We start from the raw sequence: 25,725 nt of genomic DNA, 5'->3' as shown, positions 1-25,725 counted from the left end.
GGCTCACCCAGGGGAGGCGCAGGGCATTGTGTCTTCCATTTGAGCTGGGTTGCTGTCTCTTGCAACCAAAAAATGCCCTAATAGACCAGAAACTCGTTTTCAGAGCAGAGCCTGTAAGAAAACTTGGCAATAGAGCCTTCTGGGACAACAGGCCTGATTTCAGTCTGTCTGACTCTTGTCTCTTTCCTTAGGGACGAGCAGTAATCAGGGGCAGCAAGGGACCCTTAGGTAGACACTAGAGAAAGCGAAGAAAAGAGGCAATGGGTGCAATGGAACGGCTGGCGGGAAGATGTTTAGAAGAAGATTAGCCCAGGAAAAAGAAGGAAAATTTTTTAAAATATTTTTATTGATTTTTTACAGAGAGGAAGAGAGAGGGATAGAGAGTTAGAAACATTGATGAGAGAGAAACATCGATCAGCTGCCTCCTGCACACCCGCTACTGGGGATGTGCCCGCAACCAAGGTACATGCTCTTGACTAGAATCGAACCTGGGACCTTTCAGTCCGCAGGCCAACGCTCTATCCCAGGGGTCCTCAAATTACGGCCCGCGGGCCACATGCAAATACAAATATTGTATTTGTTCCCGTTTTGATTTTTTACTTCAAAGTAAGATATGTGCAGTGTGCATAGGAATTTGTTCATAGTTTTTTTTTAAACTATAGTCCGGCCCTCCAACGGACTGAGGGACAGTGAACTGGCCCCCTGTTTAAAAAGTTTGAGGACCCCTGCTCTATCCACTGAGCCAAACCGGTTAGGGCAGAAGGAAATTTTTGATAGAACTGTCTCTGCACCAAAAACATTCAAAACATATAAAGAGAGAAGAGCTCTAAGAAAAGACAAAATTAATCAAAGGAGAGAATGTGAGAAAAACTAAGAAAGAAAAAACAAAAACATTACAAACTTGAGAGCCCAGTTAGCAACAGCAGGTGACAGGGTGGCCGTGGCTGAAAACGAATTGGTCCTCAGAGGACAGGCTGCTCGGAAGAACATGCTGCGTTGAAAAAAAAAACAGACAAAAACGTGATTAGAGAGAAGACCAGGGCAGGTAGACCGAAGGGACACAAAAGTACACAGCTTCCAAGGGTAAAATTCACAGTCTCTGGCATCCAATAAAAAATGACTAGGCACGGAAAGAAACAGGAAAATACAACTCATAATGTAATGAAAAGTCAAACAAAACTGATGCAAAACTGACTTATAGGATAGGCTGTGTAGACAAGGTCCTTAAAGCAATTATAATTGCATTCCATAAGTTCAAAAACTAAGGGAAACATTGGACACATTAAGTACAGACAGGTGAAGTAAAGACAGTTAACTAAAAATTAAATCCAAGTTAGACTTCTAGAGTTTAAACTAAACTGTCTGAATGCACACTAGATGGTATTAGCAGCAGAATAGGCATTGCAGAAGCAAAGATGAGTGAACTTGAAAACAAAACAGTAAGACTGATCCACGCTAAAACAAGGAGAGGAAAAGTACTTTTAAATAAACAAAAGCAGGGAAGAGCATGATGGAAATGTGGGACAACTGGCAGAGGGCTGACGTCTGTGTAATTGGAGTTCCCAAGAGGGAGGGACAGAAAAACTATTTGGTGAAACCTAGATCAAAGTCTCAACAAATCCTAAGCACAAGAAATGTTAATAAAATTATACAAGGCCGCCCTAACCGGTTTGGCTCAGTGGATAGAGCGTCGGCCTGTGGACTGAAGGGTCCCAGATTCAATTCTGGTCAAGGGCATGTACCTTGGTTGTGGGTACATCCCCAGTAGGGGGTGTGCAGGAGGCAGCCGATCGATGTTTCTAACTCTCTATCCCTCTCCCTTCCTCTCTGTAAAAAAATCAATAAAATACATTTTTTTAAAAATTACACAAGGCCCATCATAATCAAATTGCTCAAAACTAGCAATGAAAAGTCTTATAGTTTGATTTTTAAATTTCTTTTTTGTTTTAATTTTTTAATTTCTTTTTAAAAAACAATAACATTTAATTCTTAATATATATGTATTTTTAATTTTTTACATATACTTTTTATTGATTTCAGAGAGGAAGGGAGGTGGAGAGATAGAAACATCAATGATGAGGGAGAATCATTGATTGGCTGCCTCCTGCACACCCCCTACTGGGGATCGAGCCCCAGCAACCTGGGCATGTGCCCTCAATGGGAATTGAACTGTGACCTCCTGGTTCATAAATCCTCACTCAACCATTGAGCCACACTGGCCGGGCAGGTTTTTCTGATTAAGATACCTGTACCTACTGTAAGACCACAAAGATTATTGTCTACATTTTTCCTAAAGGCCTTTTTGTTTTACTTTTAACATTTAGATCTACAGTTTATCTGGAATTGAGTTTTGGGTCAAGATCCCCCCCCCCCCCCCCCCCCCCGTCACTGGAGATTTACCTGCTTTATTGCGATACTTGCTTTGTTGTAGTGGTCTGGAACTGAACCCCCAATACTCTAAGGCAGTGTTTCTCAACCTTGGCTGCACATTAGAATCACCTGGGAATCTTTTTTAAATCCATCAGCTGCCTCCTGCACATCTCCTACTGGGGAGGTGCCCGCAACCCAGGTACATGCCCTTGACCGGAATCGAACCTGGGACCTTTCAGTCCGCAGGCCGACGCTCTATCCACTGAGCCAAACCGGTTTCGGCGTCAACACTTTTGAGAAGTCCACTCTTTGTTATGAGTCAGCTGCATCAAAAATTCTGGAGCATTGCCCTGTCGGGCTGCGCCATGTGCTTCACCCATGTTGCCACCATAGTGCCCTGCCTGACGCCCGAGGGCACTACATCTCAGAGGCAGTGGGCAGCTCTCCTGGGGACAGCTGGTGAGGGGGTCTGGGTGCCTTTTCATGGGCTGGCAAGGGCTGGGTCCCGGCTGGGGCTCGGGGGCAGGGCCCAGGGACCTGAGAAACTGGCTCAGGACTGGGCGTTCCTCACTCTCACCAGCGCTCTGGGCTGTGAGGGACTAGCTGGGCTGTTACTGGCTCCAAAACCCCAAGGTCTAATACAGGGGTGGGCAAACTTTTTGACTCGAGGGCCACAATGGGTTCTTAAACTGGACCGGAGGGCCGGAACAAAAGCATGGATGGAGTGTTTGTGTGAACTAATATAAATTCAAAGTAAACATCATTACATAAACGGGTACGGTCTTTTTTTTTTTTAGTTTTATTCATTTCAAACGGGCCGTATCTGGCCCGCGGGCCGTAGTTTGCCCACGGCTGGTCTAATAACATGTTTTCTGGATGTATGTGCTTAGACAGCAGTGCTCTCTTGCAGGGTGGCACCTTCCCTAGTGGTGCTGAAGGGGGCATCCCGATGATCCGCTGACTGTCTGCCGGGGTCACGGGGAGAGGCTGCGATGTCCCAGGCGCAGGACTGCGAATGTGAGAGCCATCATGCTGGCCTGCCGGAGCCTCGGGCCTCGGGGCCGAGCACCAGGTGAGGGAAGCCACTGCGGGGCTAGGCCATCAGAGGACTGGCTCCGTGAGGGGCGTCGAGGCTGATCTGCACTTGCTTCTGAGCTTGCCCTCTTCCCGTGGAAGCCTAGCCCGAAGGCATAGCCCCCACTTTGTCCCCTGGATGCAAGACAGAGGGAGAGGTTTTTCTCACGCAAGTGGACACGGCTGCCTGGGCCAGACACTCTGCAGGCCCTGATGCTGGGCCCAATCCCTGTGCCCTCTCTGGGCATCGATCCACCCCAAGGCAGGTAGCTGTAGCTCATCATTTTTCTTTTTTCTTTCATTTTTAGTTTTCTAATTTTTAACTTTGTCTGGAAATAATTGCACACTTACAGAAAAGTTGCAAGAACAGGAATGTGTCCTCTGACCAGATTCACCCTTTGTGACCGTTGTGTCCTCTTCCACCTTCCACCCTTGACACACATCGTCCAGGGCGGGCCACAGATGTCATGGCCAGTGTTGGCACACATCGCCCAGGGAGGTGTCACCATGAGTAAATCTGACCCTTTCGAGAAGACCGAAATGAGTGGATGGATACACCATGGTTGGGCGTAAGACTAAGTCAGCACAAAGGCTTCTGTTTTCTCCTGGAATAGATCCTGTGAAGGTGCCAACAGAGTGTGTGAGAGTTGACAGGTGATTCCATGATTCGTAGGGAACACAGGGTCACGAAGAGCCTGGATGTGACTGAAGAAGCAGGAGGTGGGGTCTGGGTAATGCTGCGCCCAGGGCACAGCCAGTGCTGTTCCGACACTGGTGCTGGTCGGGGGGCTGGGCCAGCGAGCCAGCAGGAGCTCAGACACAGGTGCCCTGCCACACCCGTCATGGGGACCCCTTGCTGTCCATGTGGGGAGAATGAGGTTTCGCATCGTAAACAAAAGTCAGGTAGATTAAGAATTTCATGAAATTCATGAAAGGCAAAGCTGTAAAACTTTGCAAGTCAACTTAGAATATTTTTGACCTAGAAATAGGGAAGACTTCTTAAACACAATAGACAGAGGAGAAATTATGAAGAAAAAGATTTATAAATTCAACTATGTTACAAGCTTTTCATCAAAAGTCAAGGTACTATAAAGAGAGTGAAAAGATAAGCCTCAAGCTTTTTTTAAAATATAGTTTTATTGATTTCAGAGAGGAAGGGAGAGGGAGAGAAACATCAGTGATCAGAGAGAATCATTGATTGGCTGCCTCCTGCACGCCCCAGTGGGGATGAGCCTGCAACCCGGGCATGTGCCCTTGACTGGAATTGAACCAGGGACCCTTTAGTCCTCAGGCCGATGCTCTATCCATTAAGCCAAACCAGCCAGGGCAGCAGGAGTTTTATTTAAAAAAAAAAAATCTTTTAAGCCCGGCCAGCATTGCTGAGGATTGAGGACGGACCTATGAACCAGGGCTTGATTACGAAAGTAAGCGATCTGTAACATCGTAGAAAACTCGGAGAGTACAGCAAAGTAGAAAAGTGTTGGGAGCATCTGAGCTCTTGTTCCCCTGTGTGTCATCAGTTTGGCTCCCGTGCACTGATGACAATTCTCAGAAGCAAGGAGGAAAGGTGGCCTGACACATGGCAGCTGCCAGTGTTCCACGGCAGTCTCTGTTACAAGACGCCCAGGACAGAGCCCTGCCTCCCACATGGAAGGGAGAGGAGCAGGGGAGCAGGGCAGTGGGTGGCCAGCAGCTGGTGATGGTGTCGCAGGCAGAGTTCACGGTGCTGAAGTAGTGGGCCCAGCGATGGCGAGAGGCAGCAGCTCCCCCTGCCCTCCAGCCCGGAGGGGGCCGCAATGTGAAGCCGGGGAGCCTGGCCCCTGGGCTGTGGACCTGCCGTCCTGCCAGACCTTGACCCTCCGGTGCTTTGGGGTACTAACAGGGGAAGCTGGAGGAAGGCCATCTTTCCAACTTTTTTATCATCTGAAATTGTTTCTGTGATGGCCTGATTGTGTGCCCCCCACGTTGAACGTGAAGAGGAGACACTGGTAAGCTTCAAGAAGGTCTTGTATAAGGACGGCTGTCTAGCATTTGAAGCTACGTGGCGAGGGAGTGCCCCCTGCAGGTGCGCCCAGTGGGTGGGTGCTCCATGGTGCTGGGGGCTGGGACGGGGCTGGGGTAGGGCCGCCTGCCCACACACTCACGCTGGCTCTTTCCCAGGTTGGAATGGGTGGAGATCATCGAGCCGCGCACACGCGAGCGCATGTACGCCAACCTGGTCACCGGTGAGTGCGTGTGGGACCCGCCCGCGGGCGTCCGCATCAAGCGCACCAGCGAGAACCAGTGGTGGGAGCTCTTCGACCCCAACACGTCGCGATTCTACTACTACAGCGCCACCACGCAGCGCACCGTGTGGCACCGGCCGCAGGGCTGCGACATCATCCCCCTGGCCAAGCTGCAGACACTGAAGCAGAACACGGAGTCCCCTCGCGCCTCCGCGGACAACAGCCCTGGGCGTGGCAGCAGCCTCAGCCGAGATGGCAGCACCAGCTCCTCCCTGGACCCCGAGCCAGACCCTGGGGAGAAGGCACAGGAGCCGCTGGGGAGAAGCCGGCAGATGGCCTTTGGGGCGGCAAAGGAGGAGAGTGGCAGGTGGGGCGCTGTGGGGCAGGTGGGGGCCCGCGGGGCAGGTGGGGGCTGGCTGGGTTTCACCAGGGACAGTGGAAACCTGGAGACCTGATTTGCACAGTGGGGTCCGTCTTGCTCCTCTGAGGACGATGGCAATGCCTGGAAGGGAAGGGCCGGTGGCACAGGCAGATTCTGTGCTCCTGGGACCTGCACAGCTGGCGGGTGCTCCTGCATGGTGGGGGAAGGTGGGCTGCACAGGGGTCAGATCAGGGGGAAGAAATAATCATTTGCCCTGATGAAGTGGACAGCTTTGTGGGCAGGAGCCAGGACACTGGGGTCCCCCCTGAGAAACACAAAGGGTGACACACACATTCAAAGGGAAGCCTGCTGTTTTAAATGCAGCCTATTTCTCATGCTCATGGCCTTGGTTTCATTTTGCTGCCTTTCAGTTCTTCCCCACCAGGAGTGTTTCCTGAGAAGGACTATGAGGTTTACCGGGATTACAGTGCAGACGGCCAGCTTCTCCACTACAGGTAGAGCCCGCTGTCTCAGGCTTGGCCCTGTCTCCTGGCGGAGGGTGGTTTTCTTGGCAGCTCTCGGGTGAGCTGGAAAAGAGTCTGGCTCAGCAGGAAGCGCCCAGTGGCTGTGCATGGCGGGGCCGCCGGTGCAGGGCAGAGGCCTCCGAGCGGCCCCAGGTTCCTGTGGCAGCTTTTGGTTCTAGGAGAACCTTGCCACGGCCCAGCTTGGGGACCATGGGGGCCTCTGGCCAAGCAAGGAAGCCCCTCAGCATGTGGTCTTCCTGGGAGCGCCCGGCCACGCACCACATACTTCCCGGGTGAAGGGGCACCTTGGCTTTGGTTGTAGGGAAGGGCGCTTGGGCCTCTCTTGGCCCTGGGTTTGACCTTGCAGGGTGTTGGAAGGTTCTGGAAATGACACTTGGGACCCTGGGGTGGCAGCAGCCATTATGCTGGGTGGGGCCATTCCTTGGCCAGCTCTTGTGTCCAGGCTGCAGCAGGAGTCTCCTGCCCCAGCTGTGGGGGTCCAGGTGGGTGTGTGCCTGTGGGTGGCCTGGGTGCCCCAGCACAGACCAGGAGTAACCCCAGTGCTGGGGAGGAATTTGAAGACCTGAGGGGCCTTTGCTCCGGCAGTTTTTAATGATTGAGCTTAGAAGTGGTAACCGGGTTTGTACTTCAACACCCCAGGAGGGGATCTGAGCCAACCCTGGGCTCAGCCATGTGGCTGTGTGACCATGGGCGTATTTCCAGCCTCCTTGTGCCTCTGTCCTCGTCAGTAAAGCGGGTGCGGGAGGCTGGCTGGTGGGCCTCTGTGTTGTGGCAGTGCCACCGTCACGACCAAATGCCAAAAGGTGCAGGGGATCCAACCTTAAAAGGAATACAGGGCTGAGAGACTGAAGAAAAGGCGGACAACTCCAGAACTAAAATGTATTAAGGGAGCTGACAGACAGCAGCTGAGTCCTGGGTCTCTGTACCCAAAGGGGATGTGGGTGTGATACATGTGGCCTCCAGGGACACAGGGCTGTAGACCACATGTTAGGACATAAAACAAGTCTCTTCAAGTTCAAGAAGATGGAAATCCTACCAAGCATCTTCTCAGGTCACAGTGGAATGAAATTAGTAATCAACTACAGTAAAAATAGCCTAAAACATTCAAACATATGGAGGGTAAATAGCATGTTATTAAACAACTAGAGGCCCACCGTGTGAAATCGCGAGAAACCCAGACCCGGTGCCTCGGGGTCCCAGCGTCAAGTCCCCGCCCACCTGTGCACACCTCGCCGCACACGCAGCCCCGCCCACCTTGAAGACAGTTGTGGATGGAGATAAGACTAGTTTCCTACCCTCACCTTTCCTTCTCATGAGCACTTACATTGACCTTCATTGGAAGATGAGATCTGAACAGAGCAACACTTGTTCCCATGAAGAAATCATATGACTTTCAGCAGGTGCCTTTTGGCATTTGGTCGTTACGGCGTGACGGCAGCACGGCCATGGGATTTTTATAATAGTGATGAATGGGTTACCAATGAGATCAAGAAAGAAAGAAAAACCTTCCTGGAAACAAATGAAAATGAACACACAACCACCCAAAATATCTGGGACATAGCAAAAGCAGTCCTGAGAGGCCTACCTCAAAAAACAAGAAAAAATAATACTAAACTGTTTAACCCTACAACTTAAAGAAAGAGAACAACAAGAAAAGTCCAGAGTAAGTAAAAGGAAGGAAATAATAAAGATTAGAGCAGAAATAAATGACATAGAGACTAAACAATACAAAAGACCAATGAAACCAATAGCTGGTTCTTTGAAAAGATAAACAAGATTGATGAACCATTAGCCATGCTCATCAAGAAACAAAGAGAAAACCCAAATAAATAAAATCAGAAACAGAAGCAGTGATGTAACAGCTGACACCACAGAAACACGAAGGATTGTGAGAAAACACTATGAACAGCTGACCCCACAGGCCTCTGGGAGGGCTGCTCCACTCTGTTCAGACAGTGCTGTGTGTGGTGCTGGGCCAGGGCCAGAGCAGAGACACCCAGGGCCCTTGCAGGGGGTGTCAGAATGCCGTCCAATCGGGGACCTGGGGGAGCTCCCTGCAGGAGAGCCCCCTGGAAGGGAAGCCTGCAAGGCTGAGTCAGGTGCTTGTGGAAGCTCCCAGGACATCTACAGGGAGCCCCTCCTATAAGGACCAGGCCCCCACAGGAGGAGGGGGGATGAGGAGGAGGAAGAGAAATGACCAGGGTGGGTGGGTGACGGTCCAGGCTGGCAGCAGGGCCAGACTTCCGCCTCCACCAGTAGCCTGTGCACCCCAGTGCCGCCTCCAGGTAACCTGTGCCTGTCCCTCCCCCAGGACCTCCTCCCTCCGGTGGAACTCGGGCACCAAGGAGCGCATGCTCATCAAAGTTGCTGACCGGGAGCCCAGCTTCCTCTCCCCACAGGGCAACGGGTACCCCCTGGACAGCCAGCCTGGGGGCCGCTCCCGCAGACCCTCAGGTGGGCAGCACTCACCCAGCCTGCAGACATTTGCCCCGGACGCAGACAGCTCAGTCTTCTTCCCGGAGCGGAGGCCATCGCCCTTCCTGAAGAGGTCCGAGCTGGGGAGCTGCTCCCCACTGCTGGCCCAGCCCCGCAAGCCAGCCTGCGACTCACAGCCCTCCTCCCCGCGCTATGCCTACGAGCCGCCCCTCTACGAGGAGCCCCCCATCGAATTCCAGGCCCCCATCTACGATGAGCCCCCCATGGACGTGCAGTATGAGGCCGGCGGGGCCTGCCAGGGTGGCTCCCCCCAGCGCTCTCCGGGCCGGAAGCCCGTGCCCTTCCCCCAGTCGCCCAAGCATGCCTCTGCCTCCCCATTCCAGCAGCTGGTGCTCACCCGGCAGAAGTGCCCAGAGCGCTTCCTGAGCCTGGAGTACAGCCCTGCAGGGAAGGAGTATGTGCGGCAGCTGGTGTATGTGGAGCAGGCCGGCTCAAGCCCCAGGCTGCGGGCAGGCCCGCGGCACAAGTACACGCCCAACCCTGGTGGGGGGTCCCTCTCGCTACAGCCCAGCCCCTGCCTGCTGCGGGACCAGCGCCTGGGGATCACGTCCGGGGACTATAGCAGCATGGAGGGGCCTGAGCTGCGGCACGCCCCTCCACCCTCGCCGCTCCCCCAGGCCCAGGATGATGCCATGTCCTGGTCCAGCCAGCAGGACACCATGTCCTCCACAGGCTACTCCCCAGGCACACGCAAGAGAAAGAGCAGGAACCCCTCTCTGTGCCATGCCCCCAGTGCCTCGTCCACCGATAGCCCTGGGGACCTCGACCTGCTCCCACAGTCCCTGACTGAGGAGCGGCCCAAGTGTGGGCCCAGCCTGGCCCCAAAGCACATGGAGGCCAAGACAGGCGAGGCAGACGGGGCACGGGGTGGGGCCGAACCCTTCCTGGCACAGGCGAGGTTGGCCTGGGAGGCGCAGCAGGCCCACTTCCACATGAAGCAGAGGGGAAGCTGGGACTCCCAGCAGGACGGCTCAGGCTACGAGAGTGATGGGGCCGTGCCACTCCCCATGCCCGGGCCTGTGGTACGCGCCTTCAGCGAGGATGAGGCCTTGGCCCAGCAGGAGAGCAGCAGGCACTGGCAGAGGGGCGCCTTGGAGAGGCTCGCCTTCCCCCAGATCCTGCTCGAGAAAAGCGTCTCTGTGCAGACCAACCTGGCCTCACCCGAACCCTACCTCCACCCCTCACAGGTATGAACAGCTGGCAGGCAGGGGTGGGTCACTCACGGTTGCTGACAGCCAGGTGGACCGGTAGCAAACACCTCCAAGGACTCCCCCAGGGCAGGCCTCCCTCACCTCCATTCCTGGTGAGGCCCACCTGGGTGCTGGCAGGTCACCTGGGGCCAGAGGTCGTGCCCTGATTCCAGGCCATGGATGCAGAGGAGATGGACAGGCATGCCAACCGTCTGAGCCTGAGCCTCTTTCTCCCACCTGTGAACGGGCTGTCAGGTGAGGGGCAGTGCAGGTGGGGTGTCAGGCTCTCCTCAGGTGACTCGGAGCCCTTCCTGAACAGGCTCCCACACCAGGGAACCTGACACCAACCCTGGGGCCGATGCGCTCAGCCAGGCCAGTAGCCCCAGGACCTCAGGCTCCGAGTGTGGCTGTGGCTAAAGCAGAGGCCCAGCCAGATGTGTCCTCCTGGGGCAGCACCAGGCAGAGGCTAAGGTCAGGCCCTAGGAGCCTGCCTGCACCTCCTGTCCAGGTTGCATGTAGGGAATGTGGTATCGGCTGATGTTCTGGTCCTCACCTCCTGACCTGCTTTATGAAGCCTTGGCAGAGGGTCTACACTGGCATCTGCTCAGAGCTGGTCATGGTCACAAGGCCTCCCAGTGTCAGGCTCCTCAGTCCACTCCCAGCCCTGCCAGGGAACCGTGCCCTGTGACCTTGGGCGGTCAGCATCCCCATGGCAGGGCCACCTTAGTGACCCTCCAGCCTAGAGAGCTCAGAGCACGTTCCTGTCCATAGCTCATAGCACAGGAGGACGATGGACAATAAGACAGACAGGAAGAGGCTTCCTCCTGCCCCCATATCTGTGCTGGCCCCCCAACCCTAGGTCTCAGGACCAGGGAGGGGCCTTCTGGGTCCCTGCGCAGCCTTGCACGGGGAGGATGTTCGCACATCTCTGTGAGGCTGGTAGAACTCGAGAAAGCCAAAGCTGGAGGCATAGCCTGGCGCCACTATGGGACACCCTGCAAATGTTGCTGCCCTGCCTCCCCTCCAGCAGATTCCTTGAAAGCCCCGCCTAGACCCGTGGGACCGGTGAGGGGGCATGCCTGTCACCTGACTGGGTTACGTAGGGCCCACCCCCTCACGGCCCCTCTCTCCTTCCCAGTCGGAGGACCTAGGCTCCTGTGCCCAGTTTGAGAGCGGCCGACAGCCCCGCAGTGTGATGCCCAGTGCCAGCTGCGTGTTCCCCACATTCACTCTGCGCAAGCCGTCCTCAGAGACCGACATCGAGAACTGGGCCTCCAAACACTTCAACAAGCACACACAGGGCCTCTTCCGGCGGAAAGTGTCCATCGCCAACATGCTGGCCTGGAGCAGCGAGTCCATCAAGAAGCCCATGATTGTGACCAGCGACCGCCACGTGAAGAAGGAGGCGTGCGAGATCTTCAAGCTGATCCAGATGTACATGGGTGACCGGCGCGCCAAGGCAGACCCACTGCACGTGGCCCTGGAGATTGCCACCAAGGGCTGGAGCGTGCAGGGCCTGCGGGACGAGCTGTACATCCAACTCTGCCGGCAGACCACGGAGAACTTCCGCCTGGAGAGCCTGGCCCGAGGCTGGGAGCTCATGGCCATCTGCCTGGCCTTTTTCCCACCCACACCCAAGTTCCACTCCTACTTAGAGGGCTACATCTACCGGCACATGGACCCCGTCAACGACACCAAAGGTAAGGCCCAGCGCTTGGCCCTTGGCACCCCAGGCTCTGCCGCCAGCCAGGGAAGGGCCGAGCTGAGAGCTTCCTGGCCTGCACTAGGCAGTGCCCAGAGGCAGCAGGTATGTGGGGCGGGCACAGGCGCTCCAAGCAAATACCTCGTTTGTGCACTTGCATCCTCGGGGAGTCCCTCCTCAGCACTGAGGCCTGGAGAATAACCACAGGGTCCCTGGCCACAGGCCGACAGGTTGAGGGCCAGGACAAGAACTCATGGTATCCATGGCTCAGCCAGCTGGTGTCCACTCTGCTCTGAGGCCACTGTGGCCAGTGGCCCTGCTTGACGAGGTCAGGAAGGCCACAGTCAGCCCATGTGCACTTACTGCAGTCACTTTCAGCCGTCCTTGGGGCGAGGCGGTGACTACCCTGGCCAGGCTCAGGCTGTCTGTTCTGAGGAGCACTGGGTCCTGGAGGAGGGTTCCTGGAAGCAGGGAGGCGCATGGTGACTAGCGTGTACTGGCCCAGCCCTGGGTCTGGCAAGACACCAGCAGACCATTAGGGTGCTACAGACTGAGCTGGTCCTGAGCCACCCAAGGGGTCAGGGGTTGGGACCAGCATAGGTAGCCACCTGCTGACAGCTGCCGGGGTCAGGTGCAGGGCCAGCTCCCACGCTGGGCTCCTGAAGTCCATGTGTCGGGTTCACCTGGACCCAGGCCTGGCCTCCTTAAGGGGGGATTTGGGGCTATGGTGCTGCCAGCCAAGCGGCTGGACTGATTCCTGGGCCAGGCAGAGTGAGCACGGGGACAGGGCCATAAATGGCATCTGGACACACATGTGCACAGTCCCATGCTGACACGCTCTACAGTCAGACATGCCACAGCCTGCTCTGCAGGATGACGGTGCACCAGCCTCGGTGTGGGGCCAGGCATATATGCACGTGACGGGGCTGCGGGGCGGCACAGTGCTGCTCCCAGGGAAGGGGATCGAGCACAGGCACCATCCAGCACGTCTGTTGCTTGGGAGCCAGGAGATTTTCGTGCAGGCAAGCAGTTTTTGAAGCAGAATCCTGAACACAGCAGACAGATCTCCCCAGGCGGCTCCTGCATGTGCAGCCAAGCAGGCTGGTAGGCGGCCTGGCTCTGCTCCGTCTTCCTGGGCCTCTCCAGGAGCAGGGTGTCCCGTGGGCTCAAGGTTCAGCTCAGTGTCTTCCAAAGGCCTTACAATGTCACTCCTCTGAGTTGAAAGCTTGGAAGAGTGTCCACTGCTCAGCATACAGCCTGCGGGCCCCCAGGGAGTGCTTGCTGAGGTGAAAGGTAAGTGAGCAGTGTACAAAGGTCGGGACCTTCCTTCCTGCACTTCCTTTGGTACAGAAGTTTGTGCACTTGCGTCCTAGTGTTTGTGCTGTGAGAGCCTGGCTGGCGTGTGAGAGGGAATCGGATTGGCCTACGCAGCCATGGCTGAGTGAGGCCAGGATGGTCTCAGAACACCATGTGGCCTGGGCCCACACAGGAAGACTGGGTATCAGTGAGCAACGGGCAGAGACCTGCGTCTGGTCTGTGGGATCTGGTCTCACTTCTGTGTCACGGGGCTGCCCCCTGACCTTGAGACCTACTCCTAGTGTCTGCCACAGGCCCAGCTCAGCAGTGAGCCCAGAGGAGAGGCTTTGTGCTCCCTCCCATTGGCCCCGTCAAGAAAGTGGGTGCTGGCTGGTCAGTAAGGCAGGCCCATCAGCCCAGGAGGGTGCAGCCTCTGCTCAGAAAAAGGGAATTGCAGCCTGTCTCAGGAGCTGGCCAGGGCAGAGCGGAGCCTGCACCCACGCAGGCCACCTCATCCTGGACATACTGCTCGCTGAGACCTAGAAGCCTTTGGTTCATCTGCTAGCATGTAGGTGACGTCTACTGTGTGGTCACCACCCGTGGGAACCAAGGCAGAACACGCTGCACCCTGGTTCACATGTTCCCCACCCCCAGCCGAGCCTCATCTCAGACATGGTCACACCTTTATGCCAGCCACCATCAGGAAACTAAAGAATGTGCTACTGAAAAACCCATGGGTCAAATAACAATCAAAAGGAAAATTAGAAAGTATTTTGAACTGAAAGAAAAAGAAAGTAAGACATTCTGAATATGTAGGATGCAACCAATGCAGTTCTTAGAGGGAAATTTATAGTATCTACTAGTAAATGCCAGCATATTTATCACAGTAAAAAAAAAAAATGATACCCACAAGGAAAATAAACAGAAGGAAAGTAAACAGAAGGAAATAATGAAGACCAAAGTAGAAGTCAGTAAAAGAGAAAATTCTATATAATAAAAGGCTAATATGCAAATTGACCAAACGGCAGAACTACCGGTCGCTATGACTCGCACTGACTACCAGGAGGCAGATGCTCAAAGCAGGAGCTGCCCCCTGGTGGTCAGTGCGCTCCCACAGGGGGAGCACCGCTCAGTCAGAAGCCGGGCTCACGGCTGGCAAGCCCAGCGGCAGTGGTGGGAGCCTCTCCCATCTCCGCGGCAGTGCTAAGGATGTCCGACTGCCGGCTTAGGCCCCTTCCCTTAGCGGGCCTAAGCTGGCAGTTGGACATCCCCCGAGGGCTCCCGGACTGCGAGAGGGTGCAGGCTGGGCTGAGGGACCCCCTTCCCCCACCCCCTCAGTGCACTAATTTTGTGCACCGGGCCTCTAGTGTAAAAATAATACAGAAAATCAGTGAAACAAAATGCTGATTATTTGAGATCAATAAAATTGATAAGCCTCTAGCCAGACTGATCAGGACAAAAATAGAGAAGACATACATTACCAGCATGAAGAATGGGAAATGATATCACTACAGAGTCAACAGGTGTTCATAATAAGGAAACATTATGAACAACTTTATGCCAATAAACTTGACAATTTAGAAGAAATGGACAAGTTCCTTTGACACAAACTACCAAAGATCACTCAGTAAGAAATAGATAACCAAACTGCAACTTGCTGCAGGAAGGAAAATAGAGGGGGAAGAAATAAATAACTAAAAAAATCATGTCTATTATAGAAAAATCTTTGTTTCTATGGTGTATTTTTTTAACATATTTTTATTGATTTCAGAGAGGAAGGGAGAGGGGGAGAGAGAGAGAAAAGTCAGTGATGATAGAGGATCGATAATCGGCTGCCTCCTGCATACCCCACTCTGGGGATCTAGCCTGCAACTTGGGCATGTGCCCTAATTGGGAATCAAACCATGACCTCAACCACTGAGCCACGCCAGCTAGGCAGTTTCTATGGTTTTAATACTCTAGTCTATTAAAGAATTTTAACTGGCGCTTAAAAAACGTTCCACAAAAAATTCAAGGCCCAAATGGCTTCACTGGTGTAGTCTACCAAACATTTTCTTGTTTGTATAGCAATTCTTTGCAAACTCATCTAGAAAATTGAAGTGGAAGTAATATTTCCCAACTCATTCTATACCAAAAGTAGAAAAGGACAGTACAAGAAAGAAAAGCGCAGACTGTATTGCTCATGAACCCAGAGCAAAAAAATTTAACAATATTTTAGCAAATGGAATCCAACAATATATAAAAAGAATATGCATCTTGAATCAAAAGTTGGTTTAACATTCAAAAATCATTGTAATTTTTCACTTAACAGAGAGAAAAAGGGAAACCACATGATCATGTCAATAAATGTAGAAAAAGCATTTGACAAAATCCAACATTGTATTTCTGGCAAAAACGAAATAAACTAGGAATAGAAGGGAACCTCTTTAACCTGATGAAAGGCATCTGTCAGGGAATGGGCAGCAGGGCTCCAGCAGATGCGTGCACAGCCCCGTTCATAGCAGCACGCACACAGCGGGAGTGACCCAGCGCCCATCAGCAGGTGATGGGTAAACAGTGCACCCTGTCCATACTCTGCAATAGTTTTCAGCCATAAAAGGGAAGTTCTCTTTTTTTGTATAATTTTTATTTTTTAAGCCTTGTTGAAACAAGGCCACCAAAAATTTTGGTTGCCTCCCCAAAAAAATTAGGAGAGAGAGAAATTTTTTTTTAAATTTTTATGAGTTTACTTGAGCCAAACTGATGACATAGGCAGGGAAGCAAGACCTCAAATGCTCCAGAGAATGACAGTTTTGCAGCTTCTTTTATGCACTTGAGATTAAAGAGGGGAGTAAGGAAGAGCCCCTGGAGGTGGGAGAAAGCAAGGCGAGGAACGTATTACAGTCGAGTTAACAAGAATATATGCTCTCTTGAGGGTTAATGCCCCCTTGGAGAGGTATGACTTCTGGTATTTCAGAAGTAGGAAGTTCTGATGTGAACTATAACATGGATGAATCTTTAAAAATTATACTAAGCCCTACTCGGTTTGGCTCAGTGGATAGAGCGTCAGCCTGTGGACTGAAGGGTCCCGGGTTCGATTCTGGTCAAGGGCACATGCCCAGGTTGTGGGCTCTATCCCCAATGAGGGGCGTGCAAGAGGTAGCCAATCAATGATTCTCTCTCATCATTGATGTTTCTATCTCCCTCTTCCTTCCTCTCTGAATTCAATAAAAATATTTTTTAAACATCCTAATATATAAAAACCCAGAGTCTGTAACATCCAAAACGACCAAAGGCTCGACTGACTGGAAGTCAGTCCTGCAGCCACGGCGACCCAGCACTGACTGCCAAGGACCAGGCCCGGAGACAGGCCTGCAGAGAGAAGCAGGGTCTGATCTGTAGCCTCCGTGGCAGCTGTTGATCAGCCCCGCCTCTCTCTTTCTCTCTGGGCCTCTGCGGGGGCTGCTGATCAGCCCTGCCTCTCTGATCAGGCCCAGAGACACTGACTGGCATAGAAACTGATCAATCAGAACAAAATCTGGGTGAACTGTGAGGAATCAATGGGTGCCTAGGAGGTGGAGCTTTTGACACTGACTCGCATAGAAACCAACCAATCAGAACCTAATCTGGGTGAACTGCGAAAGCAGAACCTAAGGTGGGGGCTGAGGAGCGGTTTTAAGGGCAACAGCTGTTTGGTGTAAGGTGTAAGAAAGCGATTCAATTTTTTAATGACCGCTTTGGCAGTATAGTGCATATGGCTGGCTGTCAGTCCAGATACAGGGATTATGTGTTTTTGTCTACCAAGAGCATCTCCTCCTGCTGAAAAGGGCCCCCCCCCAATTAAGCAATCCTAGCCTATATAATCTATACCAATAAAAGGGTAATATGCTAATTAGACCAGGTCGACTGGCCATCTTCCGGACATCCGACTTCCTTCCAGACAAAGCCATGGTGGTGGGGGCCGAGGCAGAGGCAGTTAGGGGCGATCAGGCTGGCAGGAAGAGAGGTTACGGGCAATCAGGCAGGCAGGCGAGTGGTTAGGAGCGAGTGGTCCCAGATTGCGAGAGGGATGTCCAACTGCTGGTTTAGGCCCAATCCCATGGGCCTAAACCGGCAGTCAGACATCCCCCAAAGGGTCCCTGATTGGAGAGGGTGCAGGCTGGGCTGAGGGAACGCCCCCTGCACTAATTGCATGCACCGGGCTACTAGTAAATAAGTAAAAGATAAACCAGTTACAGACAAGCAAGGAGAGAAGACGAGGGTCCATGTGGAGGTGGGTCAGAGTTGGAGGCATCAGTGTGGAAGGCAGACGGCCAGCACACACATCTTCCCTGCAATGCCAGCTGAGATCACCCAGAAGCAGTGGCATCCTCAATAGCATGACACCCAGATCTTGGTTTCTAATACCATTTTCTGTTAAAAGGAATCAGAGCTCCTTGGAGAAACAGCTGACTGTAGGGCTGGTCGCGGAATGCACACATTGCCAAAGCGAGGGTGTGCTGGGGGCGAGGGGTGAGGGGCGTGCCACAGGACACAGGGACCACCCACAGAGCTTCTGTTCCCATAGCTGCAGCAACTGAGCAACAAAATGAAGTCGCATCAGATTATAACCCAAAGTGTAAAATCAACATCTGTATTTCCATCCCAATACAAAAACGATTAGATAGATGCCCCCTGTGCAGGGTGTAGATGGCCCAGCCTTCCTGTGGCCCAGGCCTGACTTCCTTCTAGGGGGCACAGGCAGATGACAATGGGGAGCCCTTTGTGCAGAAGGGAGGGGTGCCCGGAGAGCCTGAGCAGGCCCAGAGTGCAGCCATTTCAGAAGGCAGTGCGCCCCTGCCTTTCTGTGCCAGATGGTCATAAACTGACTGTCCCCTCCCCATACCTTTCTACCCTTCCCCATGGCGCCCAGAGGGCCCCTGGCACCTGCCCAACCACCGGCCCAGATAGCTCAAGAGACACCACACATCTGTCTGGGGGCACACCCTGTCCCGAGTGTGAGCAAGAAGCAGCCGCTCACAGGATACTCGTCTCACCAGCACTCCTGGGCTGGGGTCCCCGCATCCCCGCTGTGCATTGGCTGATGGCCCTGTCGCCTCTGCGGAATCCAGCTGGGAGGCAACAGCTTCCCCACTGACTGGGCAGCCCCGCAAGCCTCAGGGCCTCCTGCAGCCACAAGGGGACCAAGTGGGCACTCGCTCCGTCCGGCCTCTGTGTTCGTGGTCCTCATGGCTCTGTTTGCTCCCCAGTGACACAGCACATGAAGCAGCTCCTGGACAGGAACTCTAAGAAGAAGTCCAAGTTGAGAAAGAAACCCAAGCCCTATGTTGAGGAGCCAGATGGTAGGGCCTCTCTCTGCAGCCCCTGTGCTGCTCTGCACAGCTCTGCTTCTGGCCTCGGCCACCTGGCCTCTCTAACCGCTTCTGGGCTGGGGTTGGGCACTAACCATCAGCCTCCAGCCTCCTGAGCTGGAGGCCCTGGTCATTGATGGGCTCCTGGGAGAAGACGCACGTGCCTCCAGGTCAGGCCTCCTTGGAGCCCTGGCTCAGAACCACACCCTGCCCAAGCTCTAGGGAAGCCATTCACCTGAGGCTGCCCTCCCTGCTGGGGCAACTGAGTACTATTGCTGTCAGACCCACCTCCCCCTTCTTCACTCTGCTTACCTGCTCCTTTTCCCCCGAGACTACTCCACTGGGCCCTTCCTCAGGGCTGCCCTGGGCAGGAAAGGGGCAGCTGGAACCCAGGGTTCCTGGCTGCCCTTGGTCTCCCTGGCACAGGAGTCGAAGGAGCTTTGAGCTCCTGCCTGGGCCCACTTCTTGAGAGTCAGCTGCAGCAGCAGGTGGGGCTGGGGGGTGCAGTGATCCTATCCCTGGGACCTGCAGCCTGGGGTGCTGTGGGTAGGAGGCGTGTCTGCCTGGCGCAGCAGCGGAGACTCTGGGAGAGCTGCTTTTATTGTCCCTCTGTGGGCCTGTCTCCCTACCTGTAACACAGGATGGGTGTGTCCTGGTGAGTCCTGGCGAGGCCAGGTGGGCAATGGGCTTGGAGCAGAACACCCACAACACTGCCAGGGTTTCCCTGGGCTGGCCATGGGCACTGCTGACCCCTGGCACTCAGCGGACACCCCATGTCCTGGCCCAGGAGGCTGTGCCCACTGCAGCACATGGTGCAGAGGGGTCTGTGCACTCGTGGCCTCAGTCTATGGTCCACCCTGTGATACCAGCCTTTGAGGTCAGCCCTTCAGCCCCTGGGAGACAGGTGTCCCCGTCCCATCCTGCAAAGGAGGGGCCTCGGGCCACAAAGGCTGCATCTGGCCAGTCACCAGCTGAGAGGTGGCAGCCTCTGGGTCTTTAGGTCACAGCCTGTAGGAGAGGCTGGGTCAGGCCCCAGGAAGCCTTGGGACAAGGTCAGAGGTGTCTCCCGCAGTGCCCAAGACTTGGGACAGGAAGCACTCCCCTGAGTGAGAGGCAGGCCTGCCCCATGTGAGGGCCAGCCAGTCCTTGCTGCAAAGTGCTCCCTGGGCTCCATTGCTGGAGCACCGTCCATTCCAAACCGGAGCTCACCCGGAAGGGCCACGTCAGCCTGTGGCACGAGGATCCGTGCCATGTCCACAGCAGCCGTCAGAGGCGGCACCTAGGGCTCTCTGCCAGGGTCAGTGTTCCCCAGGGGCCGGAAAGAGATTCTCTAGGTGCAAACAGCATGAGAAAAGTTTGGGGTTGTTTTTTTTTGTTTGTTTGGTTTACTTTAAAAAAGAATCCCCTTGTCAGTTTTAATGACAAAACTCTTATGAAAATTAGAAATGAAAAGATGTTTATGACTAAGAGTCATAAACATGTTGAGTGTTTTTAAAAAATATTTTTATTAATTTTTAGAGAGGAAGGGAGAGGGAGAGAGAAAGCATGGATGCAAGAGCGAAACATTGATCAGCTGCCTCCTGCACGCCCCCTGCCCACGATGGAGCCACAGCCGGGGCATGTGATCTGGCTGGGATGGGACAACAGCCTTTCCAGGCAGGGACGCTGCCCAGCCACTAGCCAGGTCTGTTAGTGCTTTTCACCCTGGAGTCCACGGACCCCATGTCCGCAAAAAACTGATTTATTTAAAAGACTCAGATGTTTCGATTTGAGACTTGGGTCCAGAGGCCTCCCTTGGGCAAGCAGGTGGGCCCAGCAGGGTACAGTCTAGCCCACCTGTCTGTCTGTCCCTTGGTCTGCAGCCGGTCAGGTGGCTTCTGTGTGTTCTCTGTCCCACTGCTGCTCCCCTTCTCTTCCCCGTCTGGGCTCCATATGTTCCAGACCCACCTAAGCAAGGTCTCCTTCTCTCTCCCTCCTCCCTCCTCATCTCTGTGTCTGGAGAGCCCTGGCCAAAGTCCCTGAGGTCCTTGCCCTTAGAATGCTGGCCAGCCCCCCCCACCCCCAGTGAGAAGGTGGGCTGCCAGGGGCAGAGGTGGAGGAAGCCGCAGACTCCGAAGGCAATCCTTCCAAGGCAGAGTCTTTCCAGGGCACTGTCCTCCCAGCAACACCCAGGCTCGGACACAGGGCCTCCCCTCCACATTCGTCCCCTTTGCACCATGGACCAGGCCTGGGCCTCCCTCTCCTGACCCCCACCCAGGCAGCCCTCAGCCCCGCAGGGATGGGTCCTGGGGCCAAAGCCCTCTCCCAGGCTCCCCATGAGGAGAAGGGCTGCAGGAGAGCGGGCCCGGTGTCCAGCCAGCCTGACCTCCCCTAGTGCTGGCCCAGCGCAGCACGTCCTGAGGACCCCCAGGTGCTGCACAGAGATGGCTCTGCAGGGCCAGTGGGGGAGGGATCCTGAGATTTGGAGGCCCTGGAACCCAGGCCTTGCCCTGTCCTTTCTGTGACTCCTCCTGGGGAAAAGACCTCCAACCCAAACTGCCCTTCCTGGACAGACGGGAGGAGGGTGGGCCAGCAGAGGGGTTCCTCCTCCAGCCTGGCTCTTCTGGAGGTGAGAGGAGTGCCCCTTGCTTCTGTGGATTCTGCGCCAGAGGACAGCCCAGGAGAATGAGGACCCACTGCCCTGGGCTGGGGTGGGCAGGAGCCTGTGGCCGCCTGGGACGCTGGCCGAGGCTGCCTCTCCTCACCCCTCTCTGCTGCTTCCTCTCTCAGTCGGGCTGGCTGCAGCCCCTGCGCCACACACGTCCACGCCAACCGACCAGCACCCGTTCTTTTCCAGGCGTGGCGATAAGCACGTACGCCAAGTACTGCTACCACAAGCTGCAGAAGGCAGCCCTGACGGGGGCCAAGAAGGTACACGTGTCTCCCGGGACGGCCCGACAGGGTGGGGAGGCGGGACCCCCGGGCAGCCTACACATGGGGGCAATAACAGCCAGGGTGTGGAAGGTGCCGGAGAGAGTCCACTGGGATGGGCAGCCAGGAGTGCACCCCCGGGTCCGGAACCGATGCACACGAAGGGGCCTCAGGCCACCAGTCTCTGAGGGTGGCAGCAATCCCAGCTGCCCCAAGCCTGCCACCTTCTCGCTGGTGTGGCTGGGTCAGAGGGCAGGCGGAGGGGCCACCCCTCCCCAAGGGGACCTCCCCCGGCAGGTGGGCTCAGGGGACTGTCCTGCTCCTTTGCTCACACCGGGCCACCCGCCAGCCATGGAGGTCTGAGAGCCCAGACTCATCACAGGCTCCTGCCAAAGAGGCCCCACCCCACAGAAAGGTGAGCCCGTCCCACGTGGGCAGACGGGCAGGTGGTTCCAGCAGCACCCTCCCCTACTGCTTCCCTGACATCTGCCTAGTGGGGACCTCCCACCACCTGGAGGAGCTTGGCAGCCACAGCCGTCCACCCTCTGGCTCCTGTAGAGGCAGGAGGCCTCGTGACACCCCCAGCTGGGCCTTGTTCCTGGACTGTTGGCACCTGCAGCCGTCCTCCCCTCCGTCCACCCTGGGCGGAGGGGGGAGGAGTATCTGCACCCCTCCCCCTCCTCCCTTTCCACCCACTACTCCACCCAGGAGCCCCTCAGGCCCTCTTACACCTGACCTCCCCACTACCCCAGAGCCTGGTCTCCCCTTCCACTTCCTCTCCCCTTTGAATGCATTGCTCCAGCCCTGCCACAGACTTCAGAAGCCACCACTGCATCCACCTCGGCCCCTCTGTGATCAACTGTGGCCCCCATCTGCCAGCCTGGCCCCTCTGGCCCAGGCAGCTCCGACTGGCCTGCCCAGAATCATTCCCACCCTTCTCCCCTGAGGCTTCCGGGTGCTGTAGGCAGCCCAGCAGGAGGCTGCTGGTGACTGGCCAGGGCGTCGGTGTGTCCCCAGCTCTGGCTGGGCAGAGACCTGGAGTTCCAGGGGATTCTTAGACAGAGGAGGGGGCGGCCAAGCCAGGGGCAGTCCTGGGGGTGGGGCTGGGAGCTAGGCCTGGCGGGACAGAGCGGCTGTCTCTGCAGGGACTGAAGAAGCCCAACGTGGAGGAGATCCGGCACGCCAAGAACGCGGTGTTCAGCCCGTCCATGTTCGGCAGTGCCCTGCCCGAGATCATGAGCATGCAGAAGGAGCGCTACCCAGAGCGGCAGCTGCCCTGGGTGCAGACCCGGCTGTCTGAGGAGGTGCTGGCGCTCAACGGTGATCAGACAGAAGGCATCTTCAGGTGCCCAAGGCCTGGGCCCGGGGGTGGGGGTGGAGGTGGCTCCACTGTGTGGGACTTCAAAGCAGCCAGTGAGGCCAGCGTTCGTTCAGGTGGGGAAAGGCACCCTGGGAGGCAGGGCCAGCGGGAGGGCTGGCTGGGTCAGTGCCCCTGCAGAAATGACCACGAGGGCTCAGGGAATGCTTGGACTTGAGCCATGAGCAGGCTGAGGTGGGAGCCCAGGGTGGCAGCAACCCGGCCGGCAGTCCTCACCGTGACAGGACAACTCCCTGCCCATGGCAGTGGGACTTGTCGCGTCACCTGCTGTCCCGACTCACCTGCCCAGGCCCCAGAAAGGCAGCTGGGTAAACCGATGGTGGGTTTGGGCCTCCGTGCCCCTGAAGAGGAATGCATGTGTATGGGAGTGGGAAGGAGTCCCATGGGGGTGGGGGGAGGGCTGAGCAGCCCTGCTGGGAAGCCAGGATCCTCCTCCCTGACACCCTCCTTCTGCTCAGAGTCCCCGGGGACATTGACGAAGTGAACGCCCTGAAGCTACAGGTGGACCAGTGGAAGGTGCCTACAGGCCTGGAGGACCCCCACGTCCCTGGTGAGCCCCAGGCCCCTGGGCAGCAGGAGCAGGCCCAATCCAGGTGATGTAGCGGCTCCCAGTTCTTTTCCAACAAGGGCCGCCTCCTGTCCACTGGACAGCCACCCTGGGCCCTCCCTGCAGCCTTGCCTGCTCAAAGCAGCTGCACAGCCCCCTCAGAGAAGTCATATTTTGGGCCTGCATAACCCCCCCGCCTCCAGGATCCGTCCTGGCTCTCAGGTTCATGACCTCTATAGGCCTGGGTCATCGCAGCCCACCTCCGCCAGGTGGACCCTTTCGTCTGGTCTGCCAGTCGGCCCTCAGGCTGCCTGCTGCCTGCCCTCTCCTTTCACGCTCTTGTTGCGGAGTCTGTTATGTGCTCCATACTGCTGCCTGCCTAGGGGTGCCAGCCCTTGGGCCTGGCTGAGCTCCTCACTGTGTCTGCAGCGTCTCTGCTGAAGCTGTGGTACCGGGAGCTGGAGGAGCCCCTGATCCCGCACGAGTTCTACGAGCAGTGCATCGCGCAGTACGAGAGCCCAGAGGCTGCCGTAGCTGTGGTGCACTCGCTGCCCCGCATCAACCGCCTGGTGCTGTGCTACCTCATCCGCTTCCTCCAGGTGTGTGGGGCCCACGGACGCCGCCCCCCCAGCACCCCCCCACTCCAGGCACGCTCTGCCCCACCGTATGCCCCTCCCAGGCATGCCCTGCCTTTGCCCACCAGCCACTGCCTCTTGCAGGTATTCGTGCAGCCTGCCAATGTGGCCATCACCAAGATGGATGTAAGCAACCTGGCCATGGTGATGGCGCCCAACTGCCTGCGCTGCCGATCCGACGACCCGCGCGTCATCTTCGAGAACACTCGCAAGGAAATGTCTTTCTTGCGCGTGCTCATCCAGCATCTGGACACCAGTTTCATGGAGGGCGTGCTATAGCGCGTGGGCTGAGGGACCGAGGGTGGGGACAGAGCCAGGCTCGGTGCACCAGGGCAGGGGAGCACGTGGGGAGGGGGGAGGGAATGCCCCAGCCATGGAGGTAGCATGCCAGGCTCCAGCCACGCCCGACCCAGCCCTGGAACATCACCCCCCTCCCCCAGGACTCGGCCAGGGTAGAGGGACTTTGAGAAGGGTGCCTCTGATTCCACCTGCCTCATGGCCAGTTCCAGGCTACTGCCCCATCCCCCACCACAAGCCAGCCACGGGTCAGCCCCAAGAAAGTGCCTTCTGTTTCCTGGAGCCAAGTGACACTGCCCCACCCGGGCACTGAGGGCACCAGCAGCCTCCCAGGGGCTCCTGTGCTCAGTCTGGGCCTGGCTTGGGCCCTCCCAGGTCACCTCTCTCTCCCTCAATCTTCTGACCTGCAGTTTCCTCCCTCCCCAGCCCCCATTCCCTAGCCACCTGTGGCCTCCAGCATACTAACTGCACAGGAGTTTGGGGGCTCCAGGGCACTGAGCTATCCAACATCAGAGCCTGGCCCAGGCAGAGCCCGGCAGGCTATCTCTGGGTGGGGAGGGACCCCCAAACCAAAGTCCTCTGGGGGGGACAGGCGTGGGCAGGCATTCTTGGGGCAGGGTGGGGGAGGGACGAGAGTATTTTTTCTTGGTGTAACTATAAATTCAGAATCTATCCTGCAGCCCAACCCTCCTGTGTATAGAGATATAGAGGGAAAGATATAAGAACTACATTTGCTAATGACATAGTTTTAACCCAAATGCTATTTATCTCCAAGCCATCCTAACCCGTCCTCTGTGCAGAGCAAGTTATCATTCCTTTTTCTTCTCCACTTCTTGGCTTCTGACCAAAAACCGGACCCTGCCCCTCCCCAGGGGGAGAGGGAAGGAGCTGAGGGCGCCCAGGACTGCCCTTCCTGGAGGCCAGAGCTGGGGAGAGGGGACCCCTAGACTCTCAGTTTGTACATTTTCCATTTTGGAATTTTCAGTTTCAATTATAAAACTTAATTTCTCCCCAGTTTTTATATATATATATATTTTTAGAGTTGAGTTTTTATTTATTAAAAAAGCCCGGCCCTGCAGAAGCTCGGGTACCCTTGGGTGGTGTGTCCTCAGTCGGGTGATTTTGGGCCTGAGTGGGGCGACCTAGCCACAGACTTTTGCTCTGACGCATGGACTGAAGAGGTGACAACTGTGTGAATAAAGTACATATGGAAACTTGGGAGCCATGGTCACTGATGTTCCTAAGGGTGGCTGCGGAGGTATGGCCAGCCCGTTGCTGGTAAGGGCCTCTGGATGGACAGGCCAGAGGAGAATGGGGGAAGCAGCAAGTTGGGGGGGTGGAGGTGGTGAAGGCGGGGAGGGGGAGAGCA

At 55.8% G+C, this 25,725-nt stretch overlaps 1 protein-coding gene across 6 annotated transcripts; it reads left to right on the top strand.

Annotated features, from left to right (window-relative positions):
- Nucleotides 1–3,280: 3,280 nt before the first annotated feature.
- On the top strand, nt 3,281–25,575 carry ARHGAP39 (Rho GTPase activating protein 39). Of its 6 annotated transcripts, none has more exons than XM_014538670.1 (12): nt 3,355–3,442; nt 5,605–5,669; nt 5,776–6,036; nt 6,462–6,545; nt 8,887–10,258; nt 11,400–11,961; nt 18,488–18,580; nt 21,426–21,499; nt 22,645–22,844; nt 23,336–23,427; nt 23,854–24,023; nt 24,144–25,575. In XM_014538670.1, exons 2-12 carry the CDS (start codon nt 5,611–5,613, stop codon nt 24,336–24,338), a joined length of 3,162 nt encoding a protein of 1,053 aa, XP_014394156.1. In that variant the 5' UTR covers nt 3,355–3,442; nt 5,605–5,610; the 3' UTR covers nt 24,339–25,575. The 6 variants fall into 6 exon arrangements, with proteins under 6 accessions (XP_005865110.1, XP_005865112.1, XP_014394156.1 ...); XM_014538669.1 differs by adding an exon at nt 3,753–4,098 and having other exon boundaries at nt 3,377–3,442; nt 5,605–6,036; XM_014538671.1 differs by lacking the exon at nt 3,355–3,442 and adding an exon at nt 4,013–4,098.
- Nucleotides 25,576–25,725: the final 150 nt, after the last annotated feature.

The sequence above is a fragment of the Myotis brandtii genome, unplaced genomic scaffold, assembly GCF_000412655.1.
Source record: "Myotis brandtii unplaced genomic scaffold, ASM41265v1 scaffold1956, whole genome shotgun sequence".
In the NCBI taxonomy this organism is placed as follows: Eukaryota; Metazoa; Chordata; class Mammalia; order Chiroptera; family Vespertilionidae; genus Myotis; species Myotis brandtii.
This window is presented reverse-complemented; position numbering and strand designations above follow the sequence as displayed.

Coding starts and splice junctions, on each gene's coding strand:
- ARHGAP39 (XM_014538669.1), top strand. CDS start 4,004: ATGGTTGGGCGTAAGACTAAGTCAGCACAAAGGCTTCTGTTTTCTCCT. Junction 6,037..6,461: donor GCAAAGGAGGAGAGTGGCAG/GTGGGGCGCTGT, acceptor GCTGCCTTTCAG/TTCTTCCCCACCAGGAGTGT. Junction 18,581..21,425: donor CTATGTTGAGGAGCCAGATG/GTAGGGCCTCTC, acceptor GTTCTTTTCCAG/GCGTGGCGATAAGCACGTAC.